Genomic DNA, 25913 nt, shown 5'->3' with positions numbered 1-25913 from the left:
TTTCCTGTGGCTAATAGGCTTTATGAACTTACGATGAGGTGTAAAAACCACCTTAGTTCTTCCAGCAGAAATGACAGGTGAGTGGATGACACAGCCTAGCCAAGGATAAGTACCAATAGCTATCCTTTGACTACTTACCGTGTGGCCTGGTGCCGAGAGCTTTACAGCTTCTCTCACTTAATCCTCGTAACAGCCCCAGAGTGAAGACAGGTTGAGCAGTTTGCTCAATGTCTCATAGCAGGTAGGTGGTGGGGCTAGAAGGTTCTTTGGTTTGACACCTACACCCCTGCACGGTGCAACCTCCTGGTTATCCGATGGCATTAGAATCTAGATGACAAGGAGCAAATACACTCCTTAATTGCGATGATCAACAGGTCACCCTTATACATCCCGAATACCTATCCTGTCATCTTTGCCTTTTTCATGAAATAATACCCTTTTTCTTAGAAATTAAAAATCACATGTGCTGGGGTCCAACCCCAGCGGGTCCAGGGATCCCCAAAAGTGTGGACGGAGTCGGCAAAGAATGAATGACATGGAAACTGGTTTCAGTTCATCAGCATAGCTGAGGTTCTCCCTCCAGGATCTCCAGCGAAGTTCTGGTCAGGATCTCCAGCGAAGTTCTGGTTAGGAACTCCAACCAAGTTCTGGTCAGGATCTCGAACCAAGTTCTGGTGCCATGTTCTCTCGCTAGGTTCTCCAGGTTCTCCAGCCAGGTTCAGTCACCAGGTTCTTTAGCCAGGTTCTATCCAGGTTCTTTTGCCATGTTCTGTCTAGGTTCTCCAGTGAAGTTCTGTAGCCAGGTTCTGTCCAGGATCTTTTGCCATGTTCTCTGGCTAGGTTTGGTTAGGATCTGATGTTTATTGTCTTGTTACATCCATATTTATACCAGCCGATTTTAATCCTGTCAATTTCTATTACAAAGGTTAGGGCGTTTCTTATCTCCATTCCAGGGAGTAAAGATTATGTAGCTTAACTACCCGCCTGGCACTTAATTAAGGGGTTGTATCCCCTCCCTAACCTCAGGGAAAAATCCCCACCTGGGGAAACAACCTTTCTCGGAGAGGTGACCTTGGTTAAAACACATGGCATTAAGGAGAGCAAACATATTAAGAATAGTATGCCATATACGCCAGGTCCCTTGAAACAGCAAGGATGGACCGGCTCCCGGCACACATGCAACCCTGAAAAGTGTGGATTGCCTGTTTTATAAATAGTCAAGAGTTCCTGTTTTCTGGTTCTAGGATCTCAAAAGCAAATTCTCCTGGAAGGGAAAATATAAGGGATAATCTGGCTAGCAGATACCAGTCGAGAGAGAAAAGCTAGGTTCCTTTAGCTGCTCCTCCTTCTCCAAATTCCAAAAAGCAAAGGAGGCAGGAATAAACAGTCTTCTTCAGTTCCTTTGTGGGTCATTTGCACTTCACCTCACCCACTGAGTTCTTGGGCGGGAGAAATGGTTATTCTCCAATGTTTTCTCTCCCTTCCTGTCCTGATGACTTTCTTTCACCAGGTAGATATTTGTCTAGGGTCTGAGAAGTAAGGAATGTATGGGAGCCACAAAAGTTGCTGCCTCATATTGAAGGTAAAGAGCACCTTTTCTGGAACCATGGCTCAGAGGCTCAGTATTTAAGACTTCCCTTCTCCACATGCCAACAGGCCTCACCTAACACATTGGGATCTGAATGCATGTAACAGATATAGGGAGACCATCAATCTCAATTTGTCTGAGACTATCATACTCTAGGGCTGTTAAAAACATATATATCCAAGCAAAATTTTGAAACATTTTTAAAAAATGTATTTTAGTTGATTTCAGAGAGGAAGGGAGAGGGAGAGAGAATCATTGGCTGCTTCCTGCACACCCCCTACTGGGGATAGAGCACACAACCAGGGTATGTGCCCTTGACTAGAAGCAAACCCAGGACCTTTAAATCCTCAGGCTCACACTCTATCCACTGAGCCAAACTAGCTAGGGCTTGAAACATATTTATATTGATTATCTAAATATTAAAAATAATATAAGCAGAATAATTGTTATATATATAACTGTTATTTATATATTTATTATATACTAGAGGCCCAATGCACGAAATTTGTGCAGGAGTAGACCCTTGCAGCCCTGGCTGCCTCAGCCCTCACAGCCCTGGCTGTCTCACAGCCCCAAGCGCAGCCCCCCACTGCCCGCCCACTGGTCGTCCCGGAAGGTAATTCCGCCATCTACTCTAATTAGCATATTAGCTCTTTATTATATAGGACAATACACATGTTATATATATTATTCAGTTTCTTAGCATTTTCATTTGCTAGTGCTCTGTTACTGAGATATATCTGAAGAATGTAGTTTTTCAGGATGGTCTTATTATATACATATTTTTTTCATAAATTTGCCACAGTCTTTCTCACTTAACACTTCTCTGTAGCCCACAGTATTTTCAACTGAGAAATCTCTCTTCAGGTGGTGAGGCTCATGGTATGCTCAGAACAAATTCTACTAAGGGGGAGATCCCCAATTCTATTCTTTTTAGTTCAAAATGTGTAAATATTTCAGCTGAGATATTTTCACAGATCCCTTATGTTTGACTCCATTCAGAACAAATTTTTAAAACAAATACATTTACAAGGCAAAACTTGCCTATAAGTTGTCTCTATTTCTATTTTTTAAAAATATCTATATATATAAAAGCCTAAGTGACTGACCAGTCGACCAGTTGCTATGACATGCACTGACCACCAGGGGACAGATGCTCAACACACAGGATCAGGCTCCCTCCTGTCTATCTGACATCCCCCAAAGGGTACTGGATTGCAAGAGGGCACAGGCCAGGCCGAGGGACCCCTAGTTTTGTATAATTCAGATGCTTCAAAATTGTTAGCTTTTGCAGTTTCATTCCATCCTGGGATAGAATATACATTTGTGAAATGAAAACAAGGAGCTTCATCAAAAGATTATTCCACAAGTCAGGATATTTCAAGGCACAATTATAGAATTTCATAATTAAATCCTGTAAATTGATTAAGTGCTCAATGTTTAATTTATTCAATTCTTCCCCTGCTTTTATAGGATAAACTTCAGTATCTCCCCATTTCCAAATTTTGTTGTTAATCACTGCAGTTCTCTAAAAGCGTAATAGAGCCCAGCCCACATGGGTCAGTGGTTGAGCATCCACCTAGGAACCAGGAGGTTGTGGTTAGATTCCTGGTCAGAGCACATGCCCGGGTTGTGGGCTCGGCCCCCAGAGTGGGGCACATAGAAGGCAGCCAACTAATTATACTCTCTCATCATTGATGTTTCTATCTCTCTCTCCCTCTCCCTTCCTCTCTGAAATCAATAAAAACATATTTTTTTAAAAAAGCATACTAGAACATTTCTGCTCTATAGATTTTTTATTTAGCAAGAAATTTATTGACAAGAGAATGTATGAAGAATTTGTATTTCTATGATCTACACAATAAAAAATTTTTATCTTCATTGTTAACATTTTTAACTGAATTTATGATAGCATTCATAATAAAGTCAGATGAATTTTTTTACTTTGATTCTATGAATTTTATGGAAAAAACTGAACAATGATTGGAATTAATTTTAATTAGAAGCATCTGTTGACACATAAGAATGGAGTCATTTAGCTGTCTGCAGAGTTCTTCTGTTAATTAAACGAAACACATTAACAGCTATTGCTTCATATTTCATGCTTGTTTATGAAAACCTTAAAATAATGTCTAAGGTTTAAAGTAAATTCTGGGGCCTCTATAGTATATTTATTACTTATAGTTTTCATTACTACAGGGCCCATGGTAAACGGTAAATGTTGGCAAACATTTTATTTATGTTATGTACTCATCACCAACTTTACTGAGAAATTAAAATTGTGTACTTAATTTTTCACTAAATATGCATTTTTGTTTTGGTTCTTGAGCTCATTGCTGCTGAGAGGGTTCATTAAAAAATCTTAAAAAAGATGAAATAGTAATTAACAATGAAGTAAATAAATAGAGCAGTTGTAGATTTATACTATTTAGTATATAACAAAATCATTTTAGCAGGATTGTTCATGCTACTCTATATAAGCTCTATGGCAGGCATTCTCTCTCTCTTTTTTTTTTTTTTTTTTGTTAATCCTCACCAGAGGATATTTTTCCATTGATTTTTAGAGAGAGTGGAAGGGAGAGGGAGAGACAGAGAGAAGAACATTGATGTGAGAGAGAAACATCAATCGGCTGCATTCTGTGCATGTCCAAACCTGAAACCTGGGTATGTACCCTGACCAGGAATCGAACCAGCAACCTTTTGGTCACAGGACAAACCTCAACCAGCTGAGCCACTCTGGCTGGGCCTGTGTGCTATCCTTAAAGTGGAGGAGTTAGTTTCCTGTGTCAAGTAGGGTTTTGAAAAAGTGGGAGGGGTTATCACTGATAGTTTGGATTTAACCACTTGTTATATGTCTTTGCTTAGGCTATCTCACATACTACCAGAGAACACCATGGTAGAAAGTGGAAGTACAAAGTGAACTACCAAACCAATCTAGCATTATTTTTGATACACCTATCCTATATAATAAAAGGGTAATATGCAAATTGACCGAACGGCAGAATGACCGGTCACTATGACGTGCACTGACCACCCAAGGGCAGATGCTCAATGCAGGAGCTGCCCCGGTGTGGTCAGTGTGCTCCCACAAGGGGGAGCACAGCTCAGCCACAAGCCAGGCTGACGGCTGGCGAGTGCAGCAGTGGTGGCGGGAGCCTCTCCTGCCTCCACAGCAGCACTCCCCGCGGGCCTAAAGCCGTCAGTTGGACAGCTCCAGAGGGCTCCTGGACTGCAAGAGGGCACAGGCCGGGCTGAGGGACCCCCAAGTGCACGGATTTCGTGCACCGGGCCTCTAGTTAATAATAATATTCTGTTAAAAGCAGTAACAACAACTCTGGGACACATTAAAACAGACAGATACTAGGACAATAGAAATAAACCAGGAAGTATATTCACCTTATCTACTGACCACAGGAATGTTTCACAAATTATTTTTTTTTTTAACAAGCAAAAGTTTATTTAGAAAGTCACAGAGGTAGAAAAAGTGAGTCATAAAAGAAATGGGCTCAGGAAACAACTTAGAGAGGCAAAAGAAGAACCTATAAATGGATTTCTGTACTCCACCACAAACCTTTTTTCTTTCTTTTTTTTTTTTTTAGTGTTAACGGTTTTATAGATTTGAGAGAGAGAGAGGGAGAAGGAGAGAGAGAGAAACATCAATTGGCTGCGTCCTGCATACTCCCTACCAGGGATTGAGCCAGCAACCTTTTGGTGCAAGGGAGGATGCTCAATACTGAGTCACACCAGCCAGGGCTATACCCCAAACCTTTAAATCAGAACTGGGCATAGCCTAAAATTTTGCATTTTAGAAAAGCTTTTCATGATATTCTTAGGGATACTAAAATTTTATTCCTGTTTTAAGGGAATTTCTTCACCTTTCATTCCAAGGTGTCAAACACCTGATCATAGATGTTGGGAGAATCATGCACTTTATTTCATGGTGAACCTAACACCTGGATCAAAGCTATTATTGAAAATGCGCTGGAGACCAATTGAACTGTCATCACCTTGAACAAACTTGTCTAGCAAGTTGAGAGATTGACTTTTGACTATATGTATATTGTCCTTTTGGAACCTTGGGCCTGTACCAGCCACTTTCTTTCTTTGGGCATCAGGTTTCCAACAAAGGAATAGAAAATATAATAAACATTGATTTTAACACTTTGGAAGAAATAATCACCACGTAAGCACTTCTTCCCTAAGAAATGCTACTGAAAATTTAAAATTATATAAATAATGCCACTTTATTCATAAAATTACTGTTTCAAGACTCATTAGAATGTGTTTTGAATTTTTATAAGGTAATTGATTGCAGAATGATGAGGGTTTATCTGTTTAAGCTGTTTTCTTTACTTGCTTTTTTTTTTTTTTTTTTGGCCTGTGAATTTTTGAAAACAGCTCAATCTCATTGACCTCAGCTACAAAATGAGGATTTCAGTCTAGAGGGAATCCAATGTTTGTTCTACTTTCCCAAGTTCATCTTTTATAACTTTCTTGAATGTTTGGAATTTCTTATCATGTGCATGTGTTATTACTTTGTTAATAAGAAAGATTATATAAGCAGTAGGATTATGGGCCATTATTTTTTCTGTGGTTTTCCTCTACGCTAAACAAACAAATGTTATATTAAAACAAAGTAAACAAGAACATTAGATACATTGAAGGAAGAGAGAGACAGGGAGATAGAAAAGAGAATGCAGTGAGTCAGGGGGTGGGGCAGCAGTTACTTTTAAAGATTTTTCAAGGCATAGGGAATCACCTAGTGGTTGGAATAGAAAAAGCTTTTTAAAAGTTCAAGATCCTTTTTCTTGTGCTTGAGTTCATGTCACTGAGTAGTGTCCATATGGTTTGTAATCAATTTGCTTAAAACATATAGCCTTGGCTCACTTGGTTGAGTGTCATCCAGTGCACCAAAGGGTTTCCAGTTCGATTCCTGGTCAGGGCACATATCCAGGTTCCAGTTTGATCCCTGGTCAGGGTACGTGCATCGATGTCTCTTTCTCGACCTCTTTCTCCCTTCCTCTCTTTCTAAAATCAATTAAAAAACAACAACAAAATGTTTAATATTTTTTTGTAACCAACTTTATTTAAATCATATGAATATGTTGAATATGTAATATTTACCACCCTAAGCTTTTCTTTCCTTACCAAAAATTCCTTAACATCCAGCTTTGAAATTCTTGTCCCAAAGAATGTGTTAAGTTCACCAGTACTTTAGTCAAAAGAAGTCCAAGTATGCACAAAACAAGCATAAACCTTATCTACCAGAAAACCCGGGTCTAAATCCACCTGCTACCAGGCACATCTATTATAATTACACTTCGAATATCACAGGTGAGGTAGGTGAGGTTCCATCTACATAACAGAAGCTTCTGATACATTTGGGAAACCAAGATGGATTTTTCACTTGCTGAAAATAATAAATCATATGTATAGTTTGGGTTCTCTCCAAAGCAGAGACTGAGATAAGGACTTAGACGGAAGTTAAGTTGGGGGATGATTCCAGGAAGCAAAGTGAGGAGAAGGGAGAGTGACAGGAAAGGAGGAAAAGCCAGTCGAACGGTGCTGTTTCACAATTGTTGTGGCCGGTGCCAGGAGTTTGATTCTTCCGGGATCTCTCAGAACAGCCCACGTGAAAGGTGCAACACAAGGCCTTTATTTATCCACTAGTTCCTGACCCCACTCATTGAGGATCGCCCCTGGAAGCTCTAACTGCCCTCAAAATTCCTGGCTGTTCTTGTATACTGGCTTAGCAGGCTTCCTCAATTTCAGAGAAAGTTCTAGAGCAGGGGACTAGAGTGATCCATGGCTTGCACTTGAGGAGGAAACAGTCTGAACTACCTCCCTACCACGCTGGAATCAAGGTGGGCCAAGGGGATGCCATCAAAGTACTTGCTATAGAACACACCTTAACCTACTCCACTTGCCTTTGTATTTTTTGTAAATATATTTTTATTGATTTCAGAGAGGAAGGGAGAGGAAGAGAGAGATGGAAACATCAGTGATGAGAGAGAATCATGGATTGGCTGCCTCCTGCATGTCCCCTCCTGTGAATTGAGCCCAAAACCCGGGCTTGTGGCCTGACCTGGAATCGAACCGCAACTTCCTGGTTCATAGGTCTACACTCAACCACTGAGCCACGCCAGCCAGGCTTTCTCTCTCTCTTTAGTATGCTGTCACCTTTCCCCACCCACTTCTTTCCCCAGGGGCACCCTCTCTGAAGCACACCCCACTTTTCCCCCTCATCTTTCCTCAAGGCAGGTGGGTACCTTTGCTGGGTCTCCCTCTGTCTCTCTGTTTCTCTCTCTCCTAAGCTCCAAGAGCCTTCTTTTAGCTCTGTAACTTATTTCCTGAGTCAGTGATAGCGAACCTCTTGAGCTCGGCGTGTCAGCATTTTGAAAAACCCTAACTTAACTCTGGTGCCATGTCACATATAGAAATTTTTTTGATATTTGCAACCATAGTAAAACAAGGACTTATATTTTTGATACTTATTGTATATATTTAAATGCCACTTAACAAAGAAAAATCAACCAAAAAAAAATGAGTTTGCGTGTCACTTCTAACACGCGTGTCATAGGTTCGCCATCACTGTCCTGAGTCTATGCAGCCCAGCTGGCTCACTGCTACTTCTGTGAATTTCTAAATAAACTTTTGCTAGTATTAAAAAAAATTGAAGTGTAGAAATATCACAAAAGTTGCTAGAATAGTTTCCATCACATGATTGTTCAAGAAGTGAATGTATTTCTTCACTATTTATTACAGAAGAGCATAGCACAAGGTTTGGCTATAGATGGCCACTCAGTAGACATCTAATAGCAAATGTAAATTTCTCATTCAAAACTCTCTATTACATGTCTTTCTATTTCTGTTTTCTTTAGGCAGCTAACAAATCTCTCTATATAAAAAGCTAATATGCTAAGTGTCCCTCCGCCCATCCGACCGGTCGCTATGACGCTCACTGACCACCAGGGGGCAGACACTCAATGCAGGAGCTGCCGAGCTGCAGTGACTTGGTAGCGGCAGTTCTTGGGTGATGCACCCTGAAACCAGAGAGGAGGGAGCCCAATTCCTCACAGGGCCGTGCAATTCCACCTTCAGCCATGGGTTATGTTGTTGCTGGGGCACTGTTGGCCCGAATCTGGTTCACTGCACACTTGCATTTGTGTTCCACACCCTGTACAACAGCAACTTTGCAGAGTGCCCTCTCGCATTCCGGGACCTCTCGGGGGATGTCAGAGAGCCAGTTTCGGCCCAATCCCCACAGGCCAGGTCGAGGGACCCCACCGACTGGAGGGACCCCGCTCACTCTGCAGACCCAGGGGAGGAACCACAGGAGGTTGGCTCCAGGGCGTGTCCGGCCCATCTTGCCCAGTCCTGTCGGCCAAATTCTATTTAATTTTCTTTCAATGTACATGAATCCATGCACCGGGTCACTAGTAGTTGAATAATAACCTGGGAAGCAATGGGTTTGTAATTGGTGTTGGAGTCAGAATTTGGTTAGAATCCCAGAATGACCAGATACTAGACTGTATGTGCAAAGTATAGGGAATTACAAGAGACACAAGGATGAACTGAAACAGATTTTACTCTATAGAAATTTTTCAGTCTGGTGGGGAACCAGACATATAAATAAATATAATGTGTAAGCATTATATTTCTAGGAAGTAATTATTTCTAACAGGGTGGGTGAGAATAGGAATGTTTTATGAAGAAAATGACATTTGGCTTGGGTTCTGAAGAAGCAGAATTTCAGTGAAAGGATAGGGGCAATATAGGTTGTGCTAACCGTCTAAGGAAAGGTAGGGAGAGGTTTACACAAAATGTAGACTCTATTGAGGAGCATAACACCAGCAGAGATATATTAATTTAACTATTTACCCTAGCTGGTTTGGCTTAGTGAACAGTGTTGGCCTGCGGACTGAAGGGTCCTGGGTTCGATTCGGGTCAAGGGCGCATGCATGCTGGGGTTGGGGACTCGATCCCCAGTAGGGGGCGTGCAGGAAGCAGCTGATCAATTATTCTCTCTTACCACTGATGTTTCTCTCCCCCTCCCTTCCTCTCTGAAATCAATAATATATATATATTTTTAAAAAGACAATTCATTGTTTTGCCCCTGCCTTCAGGAGCTTCTTTTTAGTTGAATTAGGAAATGAAACAAGTACATAAACACATGCAAAACAGTGGGCTTCATAAAAAGGAGAGATTACATGCCCTAACCGGTTTGGCTCAGCGGATAGAGCTTCGGCCTGCGGACTCAAGGGTCCCAGGTTTGATTCTGGTCAAGGGCATGTACCTTGGTTGCGGGCACATCCCCAGTAGGGGGCGTGCAAGAGGCAGCTGATCGATGTTTCTAACTATCCCTCTCCCCTCTTCTCTGTAAAAAATCAATAATATATATAATATATTCCTTTTAAAAAAGGAGTGATTACACCTTTTTTGAGATTCTTCTGGCTTCAATGCCCTCCTGTGGAATCCCTCTTTAGAATATAATCAATGCGGGGGAGGGGTAGCTACGAAGAGCAGAGGGGGCGGGGTAAAAACAAAAAAAGAATATGATCCATGATCAATAAAGGACTGTAGTTAAGAGGTCCTGGGTTCAATGTCAAATCACATAGCTTTTATGTGCCTCGCTTAACTTTCAAATAAAATGAGAAGACTTACCTAAAAGAATGATTGACAATGACACTGGACGAAGAATGCATGGCAAGCACAGCACCAAGTATCGATGCCGTACATTATTATATTTAATAAACAAGTAGAAAAGCAGGTGCAGTATTAAATGTTTTCACCAGAGAGCACTCTCCCGCTGGCAGCAGGCGATAGACCACACCCTCCTAATCAGCGGCCGGGTCCCCAGCCGGGTCCGCTTTTTGCGGAAAAAGCGGTTCAAAACTTCCTCCAGCAAAAGCACGTGGGCCCCGCCTCCCGCCCCCCTCGCCCCCCTCGCCCCCCCTTTTCAACAACAAAAACAAAAAAGCACTGGAACTCCGGCGCCGGTACCTCACGTGGCGGGGGGGGGGGGGGTCTTGATTTTTAAATCCATCCGAAATGACCAATCAAAGGCGGCGGTCCTAGAGCGCGAAAGCGGATTGGTCCACAGTTGCTTACAGCGACCAATAGCTTCGGAAGCGAGTTTGGTCGCGACCGGAAGTGGGCGAATCGTGAACGGTGGCGGCCGCGGGCAGTTTGAATCGGGGTCTGGGCTCCGAGCCGCGGAGGCTGCGCCGGCACCGACTCTGCGAGGGGATGCTTCTCCTTCCCGGCCGGTAAGGTGAGCGTCCCGCGTGGGTCCCGACCCCGCGGCGGGCGTGGGGGACGGGGAGGGGGATGCCTGTGGGACTGGGCTCCCGGGCCCCGCAGGGGCAGCGGACCGCCCCCTCCCACCTGCCCCGCCTGGAGAATCGGGCGCCGGGAAAGCTGTGCTCGCACGAGGGTCCCGAGACCCCGCTCGGTCCTGAGCTCGCACTTCGGGGGCTCAGTTTCCAAGTCTGTGAGGTGAAGGAACTGGAGGTGAGCGTGCATTTCCTGTAACAGGAGCCAGGGGCTCCCATCTGATAGGCGGACGTGGGTCCTTGGTGGCCTGGAGAGATGCGAGCGTGGGTTTTGGCCTGGGCGGCGGCGGGCGGGGCGGTGCGCTGCTGGTGAGTCGCGAGAGCAGGTCCCCGTTGCCTTCCCTTGCAGTGGTTCTCAACCTTCCTAATGCCGCGACCCTTTAATACAGTTCCTCATGTCGTGGTGACCCCCAATTTCATTGTTACAAATTGAACATAATTAAAGCATAGTGATGAATCACAAAAACAGTATGTAATTATATATGTGTTTTCCGATGGCCTTAGGCGACCCCTGTGAAAGGGTCGTTCGACCCCCAAAGGGGTGGCGACCCACAGGTTGAGAACCGCTGCAAAGTTTATGGGGACGCATTTGTGCTCCGGGCTCTGCTCTGTTAGAGGACCCAGAAGTAGATGGCGTGAGTCCCGGCCGGGAGCGTGGTCTGCAGGAGCAGGTGTTTGCATTCTCGGGCTCAGCAGTGGCCCTGGAGGCGGGAACTGGGGTTTCTTGGGGGGAACGGGGGATTCTGATTAAGAGAAGGCGTACCAACGGGCCTGCAGTGCCTGGGTCTGATGAGTCACAAGTCAGCTTCCTCGGGCACTTTTCGGGGTTGGGTGACTCAGGCATGAAGGGTGTCCTGCAAATATCTGAGATGGAGCATATTCTGGCAAGGACGTTATTCCTGTAAACCCTCTTTGCAGGAACCTTGACTTGCAGGGCTTTTCTACACCAAGCCCCGTCCCGTTCCCCATCCTTTGCCCTCTACATTTTATTTTTAAGGTTTTCATATCATCCCCCCCCCCCCCCCCCAGTGGCTCCGTACAGATTCTTGATGCCTTAATCAGAAGAAGTCTGCTCTAATCACAATTAGCCTGGGTCTGGTAGTTGCTTTAACCCCTTCTTTATAGCTGTATCTTAGATTTTTGAATTGGAAAAGCAGTGGACTTGCCAGCCTTCCTTGCATATTTCATAACCTCATCTCTGTCATCCTCCTAAATTGCTCCTTTTATATTGCGATGTCTGTGGCGTCTTTGTGTTATGATTTCAGTGACGGGCAGAATTGTTGAGGTCATTCGCAGCGTATGCCTCTGGGATCCTTATCCCCATCCCTAAATGGTAAGCCTATTGGGACAGTGTAAATTGTCCTTTGTTGGTGGAGAGGCTTGAGACTCCCTTCAGGAGTTGTTTGGGCAAATGGGAGGGGAGTTTAAGATGCTGCGTTCAAAGAACTGACATCTGGAAGCAAAAGAATGAATAGACAGCCAGAGAAAACACTGCTTTCCAAAGTGTGATATGATATCTAAATTGTTTCCCCAGATCTTTGCTTCTCTCTCTTAATAATCTTTTTTTAAAATCATTTTTACTACTTTCATCAACTATTTATTAGTTATACTGATAAAAAAATTCATTGACACAGTCAGTTGAAATAAAACACTAACGTGGTTTTGGGCTTCATTTAGTAAAAAAAAATCCTCACCCTGTTGCCAAAATAACTGGAAAATGAATGTTTTTTTCTTTCACTTAAGTACTAAAGACTGATGAATAAAGAACAGTCACCATGCTTTTTCCCCAGCTGATTTATATGTCCTAAGATTTGGCTGAGAAGGAGGTAGGCCACTTCCCTTTTGGTACCATAGGCTGAAATACAGAAATGTGAAAGTGTCCTAAGGCTGTAGGAAGTTGCCATCATTATTATCCCTTTTTTGCAAAGGAGAAAACCACGGCACAGAGCAAGTTAAATGACATGCCCAAGGTCACTGTTTCCTGGTCAAGGTCTGTCTGCAGCATGACTTGACTGCATATTAGTTCTAGTACTAATGTGTAGTAATAGCTTTGCCAGTCATGCATTAATTCAACAAATGAGAACTGGGAACGTGAGGGGGTACCTGTGTCATAAGAAACTATGACCAGATTGTGGATCTCCCAGGGGAAGAGGGACAAAGGCAGTGGGAATTGAGGGCATGAAGAGGGGTCGGGGGGGAGAGCATTTACAAAATAACTTGTGTATTTTATTTGCTTATAGGACCCACTTCACCCAAAACATTATGGCAAAATATTCATATTTTATATAATGGAAACAAACAGCAGTAGGAAGCAGGTAGCAATCTAAGAAGCCAAAAAGGAGAAATAAAAACAGAAAGCAAGGGGATGCCAAACAAGCATATTACGTACTTCACAATCAGGCTTATTGGTAATCACCGTTCAGAGGACGGGGAAGACAGATGTTATGCTTTGTCATCTTTTGCAGTGAGAAGTTTTCAGACTTGATTCTTAGAAGTGGTTCTGTAGACTCATTAATCTCTGAGACTTTCAGTGTCCTTTCCCTCTCTATACTTAGATCAACAGTCCGGTTCTTCCCTTCAGTTTACTTACAGATGTTTGAATAACAAAGAAAGGAGTCAAAATGAGCTGGGCGTTGGAAGAATGGAAAGAAGGCCTGCCCACAAGAGCTCTTCAGAAAATCCAAGAGCTCGAAGGGCAGCTGGACAAGCTGAAGAAAGAGAGGCAGCAAAGGCAGTTTCAGCTGGAAACTCTGGAGGCTGCATTGCAGAAACAAAAGCAGAAGGTACCCATGAAACGCTGGTGTTTACAGCTGTGCACTGGTTCTGTGGGTGCCTTGTTTCATCTTGGCCTGTTTGATTTTGAGCAAAATGATTTTGCTATGTCTTTAGGTGGTAATGACCCCTCTCCTTTTTAGAATCATTTTAATTTCAATTACCTCGTTTTTCTCCATCCTCTGTCCTCGTTTCTGCTTACCTGCTTATATTTAGGGGGAACAGGATAGAACACTTTGTGGTCCAAATAGCAACCACTTTGTGAAAGTGGGCTTTTCAACGTGATATTCCCAGACCTGTCTCTTCAGGGCTAGTAAATGAAAACGTAAACAGTCTTTCTTTCTTATCTCTTCACTAACCAGCAAAGTGGTGATACAGTTATTGCTTCTAAAATGTTTTTGCCAGTGGGATAATTTTCCAGTTTCTTGCAATAATGGATTTTAGCAGTCAGATTTGAAAATGAGTTGCCAAGGAAGATGTTTAGGGCTTATTTTTTTGTTTTAATTCTTGAAAGCATACTAAAGCTTTTCTAGGAAGGGAACGTGTAGCCCTGACCAAAGGTAATGTAACGCATGACTTTGTAGGACTTTTCTTTCTAGAGGCTTAAAGGGAGGTCATTTAAATATCTGCATTCATCAAGCATTGCCACTGGATTATTACAACCCTGTCTCAGAAAATTAGTCGTCAGAATTAAGCTCAGATTTACAAATCATACCCGGCAAGTTCACGAAGTAGAGACCTCTTTCCTTTTAAACAATCCCCGTTAGGTTGAGAATGAAAAAACCGAGGGCACAAACCTGAAAAGGGAGAATCAAAGCTTGATGGAGATCTGTGAAAACCTGGAGAAGGCTAAGCAGAAGATTTCTCACGAACTTCAAGTCAAGGAGTCACAAATGAATTTCCAAGAGGGACAGCTGAGTTCAAGCAAGAAACAAATAGAGAAACTGGAACAGGAACTTAAAAGGTAATTTTTTAAATGGTATTTATATAGATGTCTGTGTGTATTCATCAGATGCGTTTCTCTTTTCCTTTAGGGTTGCAATTATTTTTTCCAGTGGAAATAAACCATGATCTCAGGAAAATTGATTCTTATATACTTCAGGCCTGTCATTGCATAGCTCAGTACTATATAGATTCATTAAATGGTTGCTCATTTCATTTAAAAATATATTTTTTTATTGATTTCAAAGAGGAAGGGAGAGGGAGAGAGATCGGCCATCTTCTGCACACTCCCTATTGGGGATCAAGCCTAGTGTGCAACCAAACAGTACACTGACTGGGTATTGAACCTTGACCTCCTGGTTCATAGGTCGATGCTCAACCACTGAGCCATGCTGGCTAGACTATAACAACTATTAAGAGTATAGTTTTCTATAGTCTAGAAACTGTTAAGAGTATAAAAACTAGACTACAAGAACTATTGAGTATAGTGTTTAAATTCTCACTGGTAACCTTCAAGTGCAGGGCAGGAACTTAATTTTTCTCCATCAATATCCACCGATGTTTCAGGAACATCTCGAACATGTTAGGTTGAACCATTTGAAATGTTGATCGAAAACTGTTGACTATTGGCAATCTTGTGCAGTTAAACTTAACAGGAAACATCCTCATTGAGTGCTTTTTTTGGTGGTGATGATGGTTTGTGTTTTCTCCCTAAGAAAATGGAGAAACAAAGGTTTATAAAAATAATAGGGTATACTTTTATTTAATATTTAAAATAAACTTTCTGTTTTTAATGAAAGGATAGGGAAAAGGGGGTAAGATGTGAATTTGAGAGAGAAAAGAAACACCGATTTTTCAAGGTTTTTCAAAATTCACCTCTGGAATTACCAGCTTTTGACATGTTAGGTAGTCTGTAGATACACCTCCACTGTCCAATATGGTAGCCACTGCTACATGTGGCTGTTGAGCTCTTGAAATGTGGCTATTAAAAACTGAGATGTGCTCCAGGTTCTGAAGATTTAGTAAAAAAATAACTTATTAATAATTTATTGATAACAAGTTGAAATGACAGTCTAGAAAACATCGAGTTAAATATTGAGATGAAATCCACTTATTTCTTGTTACTTTTTTTTATGTGAATGGAACATTTCTTTTGAACAGTACTGTTCTACCTACTGAGAGTACAAATCTGAGATCTGATTTGCTGAGCAGTCATTTCCAGCTCTTACATTGCTTCTTCCCAGGTTGAAGTTGGGGCTGGGGGAGCTAGGGCACCGAGGCACTTTCTTCACCCTCTGCTTATTCACGCCCATGGCAAAAAGAATGGTGCACATTGCTAGCCATCCTCATAGGATGTTCATTATATTTCTGTGTTAAGCGAAAATCAGAGACATTAGAGACTTGCAAGAATTGAATCCTCTTTTAACTTAGGTTGTTTGATTCTGAAAGTCGCTCAGAACTGAAGTGGTAGGGAGACTTTGTACATATATACAATGTATAGTTTACTTTCCCCATTTCTTTGTAACTGTTTTCAGTCATATATTTATGCATTATGTTAACTTGATTTTTATATCTGTCTTAAAAATACCATAAAGCACATGGTCCATATATCACATCTATGCTTTTGTCATGTCTGGATAACATATGCCATCCAGTTTTGTGATTTCAGCCCAAGCTTCAGGGATATCAATTTTCTATGTTTCTGAAGTTCTGGGTTCTTTATATCCCTGTGACTTTAAATGTAAAATTTACTTGGAATATATCCCCAGCCTCCCAGTTCTTGCTTGTACTATCTAGTGGGTATTACAGATCTTCTGTATAGCCTTTATGACATTGTATTTATTGGTTTATATTTCTGTTTCCCTGACTAGACTGAGTTTGTGTGTCTGTCACATAAGCCAGTTTAATGAAGAGGTTAGAATTCTTAGGGTGGGTTTTGTCAGGTTATTGCTCTCTGGGAAAGTATGGTGTTGGCATTCTGTAGCTTTCCTCTGATTTGGCATCCTCTTGGGTCCTTTTCTAACAGGTGTAAATCTGAACTTGAAAGAAGCCAGCAAGCTGCACAGTCTGCAGATGTCTCTCTGAATCCATGCAATACACCACAAAAAATATTCACAACTCCACTAACACCAAGCCAGTATTATAGTGGTAAGGATTTTTTCCCTTCCTATAAATAGTTCTTTTATTGAGATTTTAATTCTGCCAAAGAAATGAATTAATTCAACTTTGAATTAAATTTTTATCTGGGCATTAAAAAAAATGCAACTACGTGCTATAACATATACATTTGTTTATCTGTTGAACTATATTGAGACTTAGGTTAATAAGTCTTTATGCTTTTTACTTAAACATTTCTTTTTCTTCACCCGAGGATATGCCTTTTATTTATTTGAGAGAGAGAAACATTGATGTGAGAGAGGGAAACATCAATCGGTTGCCTCCCATATGCCCTGACCAGGGATCAAACCCACAACCCAGGTAGGTGCCCTGAAAGGGAATCGAACCTGCCACCTTTCGGTGTGCAAGACAATGCTCCAAACCAATTGAGCCACACTGGCCAGGGCTTAAAAATTTTTTTTTTGCTAACATAGGAATTCCACCAAGTTGTTAGCATTAATTATAGGGAAGTTTTAAAGGAAGCTCCCATTTTCAGGGAATGTAATGACCTCAATGTCCACTATTGCTAGCTTCTAAATTTCTGCAAAAACACACTCAGGTAGCAGACTTATTGACTGGCTTACACTTTTCACTTTATCCTTCTATGGTGTGTTTCAAAAGTAATTCAGTTCCAGAATATTCAAAGCACCTGTGTTTCCATGGATTTTGATACTTGAGTAATTTGATCAGTATCTGTTGCCAGAACTGAAATGTTCTTTCTGGTGTACTCAGGTAGTAATTTCTCAGCTATCTATTACATTCATTATTGATCTGAGAATTCCTTCACGGAATCAATGATCAAAATAAAACTGTTATCTCCTTGTCTGTGTTTAGGTTCCAAATATGAAGATCTAAAAGAAAAATATAATAAAGAAGTTGAAGAACGAAAAAGATTAGAGGCAGAAGTGAAAGCCTGGCAGGCAAAAGTAAGTCAAGTATGGGCCTTATAACAGAGTATGCAGTCAAGAAAGCACTTTGACACAGGCTAGAACAAGGTTAGAAAAATCTGCTTTGCGTAGAGCTGGTACATTTTTCGTACACCAAGAAAAATAAAGTTCCTGGCTCACTGGTTATGATAGTTCTTAATTTAAAAATAGGTAAAGAGTGAATAAAATAGAGTGGAAGATTGCATTATCTCTAAATGTTAAATGTTCACCAAATGCCATAGAAACTAGCAATATGTTTATTTCCCTATTAAGGTCTAATGATAAGAGTCATGTTTGGAGAGGGTAGGACCAGTTCTTCCGACACTGTGTTGTCACCTGGAGGAAGTGGCTTCATACTCGGTTCCTCTGAAGGACTGTGGTGATTGCTGCCAGGGTCCTGGGGTTGAGGATCCTTATTCATGAAATGTTTATTTCAGAGGAGAATGTTTTCAATATCTCCCCCATTTTTTTAAGTAAGTTGCTGGCAAGGGTTTTAAACTTCATTTTAAAAAGTACATTTTGGCACTTAATAGTGTATTGTAATTCTGCTAAACATAACTGGATAAGATACCACAATTTTGCAGATAGTTGAATGACAAATTTACAAATAGATACCTTAAATATTGAGGATCAAAAGTTCTTAATAGAGATTTAACAATTTTAATTCTTTTTGTGCCTTTAACCCTTGTTTTGGAGTCACCAGAATTTTCATTTGTGACAACAGCATTGCTTATGAAGATAAATAATTATTATTCTATGGTTTATCCTAGAAATATCATATGCTTCGTTATCTAGTTCAGTCATTGTTATCAATTCTGCCCCTGATTCCCAGCTATTCTGTGGGGGGGAGTCTCCATAAACATTAAACCTCTCCCTGTGGCAAGGAAAGCACTTGCTATGAAAAGTGAAATGTAGCATCTACAGTCATGTCTTTAATTGTCAGAGTTGGGGCTGAAAGAAGAACAAAAAAATCCAAAGCATTAGGAAAATCCATAGATGCCTATTGTATAACATAAAATACCTTTTGGACATTTTCGGGGGAGTGGTATGGTGGAAAATGAGATTCTTGAAAGTTCTTTTAGGTTAATTTTCATTCTCTTTGTGTAAAGCTACTGGGGTAGGGAGAGCAGGTATGATCAAGGACGGGAAAAAAATCAAATTTCAGAATTCAAAATTGCAGTGAATACTCACGTGTTTAATGGAGTATTTGAGGGATGTAAGCTAAATACGAAAACTGGCCTCAGTAGCACTGGCTTAATCCTTCAGTGCTGGTCTGACCTTTAGAAAATCTCACTGGGTATTGGAGCTTAATGGTTCCCTTGACTTGATGAATGTTCTTTCTTGGTACCCAGTGGAGATGCAAACCTCTTGGCATGACATTATTTTCTATTTGAAAATAAGTAGTCTTGAGTATTGATTTCTAAAGGGCTCTAAAGAGTTTCTATCTTAACAGAAAGCGAGCCAGGCTATTCCACAAAACACCATGAATCACCGGGACATTGCCAGACACCAGGCCTCGTCGTCTGTGTTCTCATGGCAACAAGAAAAGACCCCAAGTCGTCTTTCTTCTAGTGCTCTACAAACTCCGAGTAGGAGAGATTTCTCTGCATCTCACTTCTCTTGGGAACAAGAGGTGACTCCGAGTAGATCAACTTTGCAAGCAGGGAATAGAGATGCTAACAGCAGCTTCTGTGATAATTCTAGCAATTCTCATCTTTTGGATCAATTAAAAGCCCAGAATCAAGGTAAACTAAGTTTAAATTTTCCTGAGATAATTTTAGAGGTGATTCCAGGCATTTTTGGTCTTAGAAAGTGCTGATGTGTTTTGTTAGACACATCAGTGGTGAGCATCCCAGTCTGATGATGTTAAATACTGTCTTTTCGATAATGAGAAAAGATATCACAGTTTTGGAGTGAATCTTGATTTGTACTAAAAAGCTGGGCCCCTGAAGCCTTCAGAAGTAGGACGAATGGCTTTGATTGTCTTTCCAGAAGCCGGGTGAGTAGGTTGGTCGACACTCCCCATGCTTCTCATCTGGCTCCTTTGTGCCCCATGGAACAGCCTGTGTTCTGGCCAGTTTGGGCCAGAGGTGTGGCATGTGTCTGCAGAACAGCTTTGCTCTGTGCTGCCAGCTTGTCCATATGGGAGCAAACCTGTAACCTTGGCTGCTGCACTACGCTGCAGCTGACAGCCAAGGGTACCAGGTGGTGCTTTGGAATCTTCTCTGCAGACTACGATAATTTCCAGGGCTATGATATATTGAAAATCACCGTCAGTGTTCACTGGTGAGAGCTGTCACACTGCCAGTGCCATTGGAACCAATAGTGTGTGTATGTGGGGGGAAAATGAGAAAAAATTATTGTTACTTTTGGCAGTATAGGAGGCTCACACTGTCTTGATCTTTAGTGGAGGTAGAGCTACCCCAGGATATGGGAGGGTGAATTTTTCACTGTTTATCACTTACTTGCATTGAAATGGGCACAGAACACATATTAGTCTGCCAGTGTGTAAAACCAAGTGGTAATTTAAGTAAGGGTGTTATATGTGATGCACTTTTTGCAGCCTCAATCAGGTAATATTCACGATTTTAGAAAAGCATTTTCTACCCCAGGTTTCTCTGATAAGAAGAAAATTTGTTTCTCCTGCTTTCTGTAAGTTATTTAATATAAGTAATAATAGAGACTAACCACTGAAATTAAATCCAATGAAAGTAGCTTCTGTGTTTAATGTGAATTGACTTGTGTTTGTCTCACCGAAGATTTCAGAGCAGAGTGACATAAATTCTGAATTGAGTTGTAAGTTTTTTATGAAAAGTATGTGTTAATTGAAGTATGGGCTTTGTTTGTGATTTAAGAGCTAAGGGGCAAGATTGGTGAGTTGGAACTACGTCTACAAGGACAAGAAAGAGAAATGAAAGGCCAAGTGAATAAATGGCAAGAACTACAGCTCCAGCTGGAGAAAGCAAAGGTGGAATTAAATGAAAAGGAGAAAGCTTTGAATAAAAGTAGGGATGAGCTGGTGAGAACAGCAGCACAGTATGACCAGGCCTCTGCAAAGGTACGTGACTGTTCACGAGTTACTGAAAAATCTCCACCTTTTATGCAATTATTTGGGAAGCGTCCTTCACACTTAAATTATGAAATAAATGATAAAATGAACCTTATTAATAAATTCCAGGCAGTATCGATGCCCTTGAACTAGTAAGTTCTTTTAGAGTTGGGTGTATCAGGGCTCAGTTCTGGACTGCCCGTTTTCCCAGCCGAGGGACTTGAGCCAGTCACTTCTCTCTCACATCTCAGATGGTGAAGAATAAAGATTATGTGTACCCAAACCTCCCACAGTTCCCGGCCCATATAAGAGACTGAAAGTAATGGAGCTTTGAATGACATTTAGGAATTATGGTAGAATGTAATTGATCTATTCTTGGGATCCAGTATCCATTTACTCCTAAAGCTCCAATTAAGGCCTGTTTGAGGGTTGCTTTTGGGTTTTTTTGGTGGTGGTGTGTGTGGAGGGTTGCTTTGTCCCCAACCTATCTCTCTAGTCTTCTGTTATTCACTCATTCACTGACTCATTTGACAGGTATTTATAGACTGCCTACCTATGTCAGCCATTGTTCTAGACTTGGGGATGGAGCAGTGCGGAATTAGACAAAAATCATTGTCCTGTGGAGCTTCATCCTAATGGGTGATGTAACCTCAATATAGAAATCACAGGTAGTGTGGTCTATGGGGACGAATGTAGAGAAAAATGAATTATCTTCTAGAACCACTGGACTTATTTGATGTCTCCTGGACGTAATCTTTATCTGGGCTCTGTGTCTTTCTGCTTCGCATACTCTCCTCTTGGAATACTCTTGACATGCTCCTCTTTTCATCCTTTTATCTCTCCCCACTTTTATATAATTTTAAGTGTTTTCTCTACATATATTTAGAACCATATCTGACCATCACTGTTATAATTTTTGCTTCAGCCCTAGCTGGTTTGGCTCAGTGGATAGAGGGCCAGCACTCAGTCTGAAAGGTCTCTGGTTAGATTCCGGGTTAGATACCTTGTTTGTAGGCTCCATCCCTGGCCTGGTCACGGGGATGTTTCTCTCTCTGACTTCCCTGCTTCCCGTCCACTCTCAAAAAAAAAAAAAATTCTTGGGTGAGGGTTAATAAAAAAATATTTTTTTTCCTAAAACTATCAAATAACTTAGAAAACTAAAGAGAAGGAAAGCCTACTTAATATATTTATATATATATTGTTGCTTTCCTTCCTCTTCTTTTCTGGTTCCTTTCACCATTTCCTTTTTGTTTAGACAACTTTTTAAAACCATTTTTTTAACGTTGGTCTGTTGGCTATGGATTGTTTTACTCTGCCTTTTTCTGAGGATGTCTTGGTTTCCTCCTCATTCCTGGAAAATATAGCCTCAGGGTATAGGATTCTGGATTGACTGAAGTTATTTTCTCTCAGCACCAACATGTTTTTTCTCTTGGGTCCCAAGGTCCCCAGTCAATTAGTCTAATCTCCTTTCAGAGCATTCTTAATGTCTGTTTTACTACACAGGGTTTTTAGTTGTTCTTGATGGGAAAAATAGGGAAGTCTACATCTATTCTGTCTTCTTGGAAATGGTAGTCTAGGTTCATTTTTAGATATTCTCCAAATGCAGGGCCTTGCACAGAGAAATTCTTGATAAATATTGACTGCATCTATGAAGGTAAAGTGGAGGGTCGATGGGACCATAGCCTGCCTTGATCCTTATATATATTCTCCTTGTGCAGTCTGAGTTGGTTTTTTAAGTTAGAAAGACTTGGATTTGAGTTCTGGCCTTGCCACATCTCAATTGTATTGCTTTTGGAGCTATTTAATTAACTTCTGAGCCCAGTTGTCTAATCAATAAAACGGTGTTAAAAATGCCTGTGCCATAGGGTTGTTGTTATTATTGAAGTAATTTTCATAAAGGCTTTAGCATAGTACTTGGCACATGTGAATTATATTAATATTTGTAATAATTTTTGTTGCATAGAGTTCTTTGTCAATTAAGCTCACTTTCAGTTGCTTTTCTGCCAGCTCAGGCTTTCCCATATATAAGAATTATACTTACCCTTTCACATTATGTGCTGTTGATTTTCGTGTGATAAGATCACTGAATCTTCATTCCATCCGATACATCTGATATAGTGTCTTCTACCAGGTCATGATTGAAATATTTGACTGGATGGTGCTGAGTGCTGAGGACACAGTTCTGGCTTTCTTTCTATTAGTCGTCGCTCTGGGTTCTTAAGAATTGTTTGTTCCATGCTTTCTGAATTCCATTTTTCTGTGAGCTACAATCCACCTGACTGAAAATTCAGTCTACCTCTCTCTGGCTTGCCCCTAAGGACAATATGACCTTGTCAAATATGTAGCTGGAATCAAATTATGCATTGTTTATGCTCTTCCCTTAGAATTACCTATTAAATAAAATGGAGCTAATTAATCAAGATCAATACCATGTTCTTTAGTGAACATACGCTGTTTCTAGTTTGCTTCTTTTCCAAGTATTTGTGAACTGTGTGGCATAAAAAGCTGTTGAAATCATGTAGAAATGAAGTGTTGGGGCTCGCAGCAAACCCGGAGTTGAGCACCCACGTTTTAGAGATGAAACACAGGCCCAGAGCGCTGAGTGCCAGGCTCATGTGCTGCATATTTTCATGGACTTGAGCTCTGGACACTATTTTAGAATATTGTGGAACATTCATGACATCTAGTGGTAAGCTACTTACATGGACTGTGCATGAGAATGTCATTCAAAAATTTTTACAGAAAATATAAATATCTCCTGGAAGCTCTTTTTTTAACCTACTGTTTCTAGTAAGAAAAAATTACTGCTTCTGAGAACCTTTAATCATGGAATGAGTTGCAGATTGAAGGAGGGCCAGCAGAGGGCGCCAAGGGTTCAGTCATCTACAATGCCTGCCAAGTGTGGGGGGTTTTCCCATGATTGTCAACCATCAACATTTTGGACCATGTGGGCAGTGATTTTTATCTGAATTGTTTACTCCTGTATCTCCAGTATCTAGCACAGTGCTTGACATATAGTAGGTTTGCAATAAGTATTGAATTCATATTATAAATAATTTCTATAATACTTTTTCTTGGGATTCAAAAATTCAAGAACAGTTAGGATAATGACAGAGGTGTCTGAAGGTTCAAGGCAATGTATTAATTTTAAAAAAATATATTTTTATTGATTTTAGAGAAGAAGGGAAAGGGATAGAATGATGAGAGTGAATCATTGATGGGCTGCCTCCTGCATGCCCCACACTGGGGATCAAGTCCACAGCCCAGGCATGTGCTCTGACCAGGAATGGAACCATGACCTCCTGGTTCGTAGGTCATAGTGTAAATGATGAAGTATTAAATGGTCAAAGGCTTTACATCCTTGCTACTATTTCCCAAACATAAATTTTATGTGTCCTAAAGTAATTATAGTGCTTTTGGTATATGGCTAATAGTTTTAAGCCCAACTTTTTATGAAATATAAATGTCAAAGCACAATGTTAAACTTGGTACTAATTTTTCTAAAGTTCAAAATATTCTTTCCTTGAATAGTTTTGTATTGCACATTTTTATTTGTTGTTAGTGTACTGCATTGGAACAAAAACTGAAAAAATTGACTGAAGATTTGAGTTGCCAGCGACAAAATGCAGAAAGTGCCAGATGTTCTCTGGAACAGAAACTCAAAGAAAAAGAGAAGGAGTTTCAAGAGGTAAGGTGGATAGATTCATTAGGAGTTTGTCGGGATGTCACAGTTCCCATATTGGAAAAGAGCCATTTGTCATCGTTTGGATGTTCTACTAGGGAAATGCTCTCGGGGGGCGGGGGGGGGAAGGTCGCTGTATTTTCCTTCAGTCTTTCAGTTTTTGATCAGAGAAGGAACTCAGTAGTCAGAAATGTTCTTTTGTATCCATATTTTCAGATTAGTTTGAGATTATTATTCTGAGTAGGAAAGGGTCATATTCTTTTTTCAAACACTCTCCGTTGTGAAAGAAATTGAATTACAATCTCTGGCTGTTTGTAAAGCCTGTTGGCAAATACATTAGAACAGTAGCTGATGAAGTGGGGAAAGGCTTTGGCAGGCAAGTTAGAGCTGAGGATGCCCTTCTGTAAGTACAGCTGCCAATGTGAGGCGAGTTAGCCGGGAAGTGTGTGTGTCATACGGATTGAGGGTCTGCAGACTTCCAATAGGAGTGACTGCAGACTGGAGCTCATCTTGGTCAGACACCGCCTCATACATTCATTAAGTTGTTTATTCCTTTATTGTTTATCTCACCAGAACTACTGTATACAGCAGGCATGATAGAGACAGTTACCCAGAAGGAAGTAATTGCGCCTCCTGGGGAAATTATAACCAATTGTATATTTAAATATTTTTTAAATTTAATTTTTAAAAAAATATTTTTATTTATTTCAGAGAGGAAGGAAGAGGGAGAGAGAGAGATAGAAACATCAATGATTAAAGAGTATCATTGTTTGGCTGCCTCCTGCACGCCCCCTACTTCGGATCAAGCCGGAAACCCCGGGCATGTATCCTTGACCGGAATCGAATCTGGGACTCTTTAGTCCACAGGCCGACACTATCCACTGAGCCAAACCAGCTAGGGCTAAGTTAATGTTTTAATTTCAGTTGATGTTTAGTATTCTATTAGTTTCAGGTGTACAGCATAGTGTTAAGACATTTGTAAAACTTACAAAGTGATCCCCTGATAAAACAAGTATTTAAATATTGTGTCTATTATTTATTGACCAAATAAGATACCAGGTGCTTTGCTAGTTCTGGGTGAACGGGGTGATTAAGACCATGGGTTTTATAGTCTAGAACGGTGGTTTTCAACCAGGGGGGGATTATTTTCCCCTTCCCAGGGGATATTTAGCAATATCTGGGGACATTTTTTAAAAAGTATATATTTTATTGATTTTTTTTTTACAGAGAGGAAGGGAGAGGGATAGAGAGTTAGAAACATCGATGAGAGAGAAACATTGATCAGCTGCCTCCTGCACACTCCCCACTGGGGATGTGCCCTTGACCGGAATCGAACCTGGGATCCTTGAGTCCGCAGGCCGACGCTCTATACACTGAGCCAAACCGGTTAGGGCTCTGGGGACATTTTTTATTGTCACAACTGGGTGGAGGAGTTGGGGGCCACTACCAGCATTTAGTGGCT

The 25913-nt window shown here is 41.0% G+C and overlaps 1 protein-coding gene across 2 annotated transcripts in view; it reads left to right on the top strand.

The window, feature by feature from the left end:
- The first annotated feature begins 10775 nt into the window (after positions 1 to 10775).
- CENPF (centromere protein F) overlaps positions 10776 to 25913 on the top strand; it is a 47761-nt gene continuing 32623 nt past the window's right edge. The window contains exons 1-8 of one of the 2 annotated variants that reach the window (XM_070396188.1): positions 10776 to 10857; positions 13505 to 13706; positions 14463 to 14659; positions 16664 to 16785; positions 17629 to 17720; positions 19174 to 19465; positions 20576 to 20778; positions 24332 to 24457. In XM_070396188.1, coding sequence (XP_070252289.1) covers positions 13545 to 13706; positions 14463 to 14659; positions 16664 to 16785; positions 17629 to 17720; positions 19174 to 19465; positions 20576 to 20778; positions 24332 to 24457 — 1194 coding nt within the window. In that variant the 5' untranslated portion in view covers positions 10776 to 10857; positions 13505 to 13544. Of the gene's footprint in view, positions 10863 to 13504; positions 13707 to 14462; positions 14660 to 16663; positions 16786 to 17628; positions 17721 to 19173; positions 19466 to 20575; positions 20779 to 24331; positions 24458 to 25913 lie in introns of both variants that reach the window. The other variant, XM_070396187.1, reaches the window with a different exon arrangement.

Source organism: Myotis yumanensis, unplaced genomic scaffold, assembly GCF_028538775.1.
Source record: "Myotis yumanensis isolate MYYU_CA2020_CCGP unplaced genomic scaffold, mMyoYum1.0.hap1 SCAF_17, whole genome shotgun sequence".
Lineage (NCBI taxonomy): Eukaryota > Metazoa > Chordata > Mammalia > Chiroptera > Vespertilionidae > Myotis > Myotis yumanensis.
The sequence above is the reverse complement of the archived record's forward strand: the minus strand, read 5'-3'. Positions and strand labels throughout refer to the sequence as shown.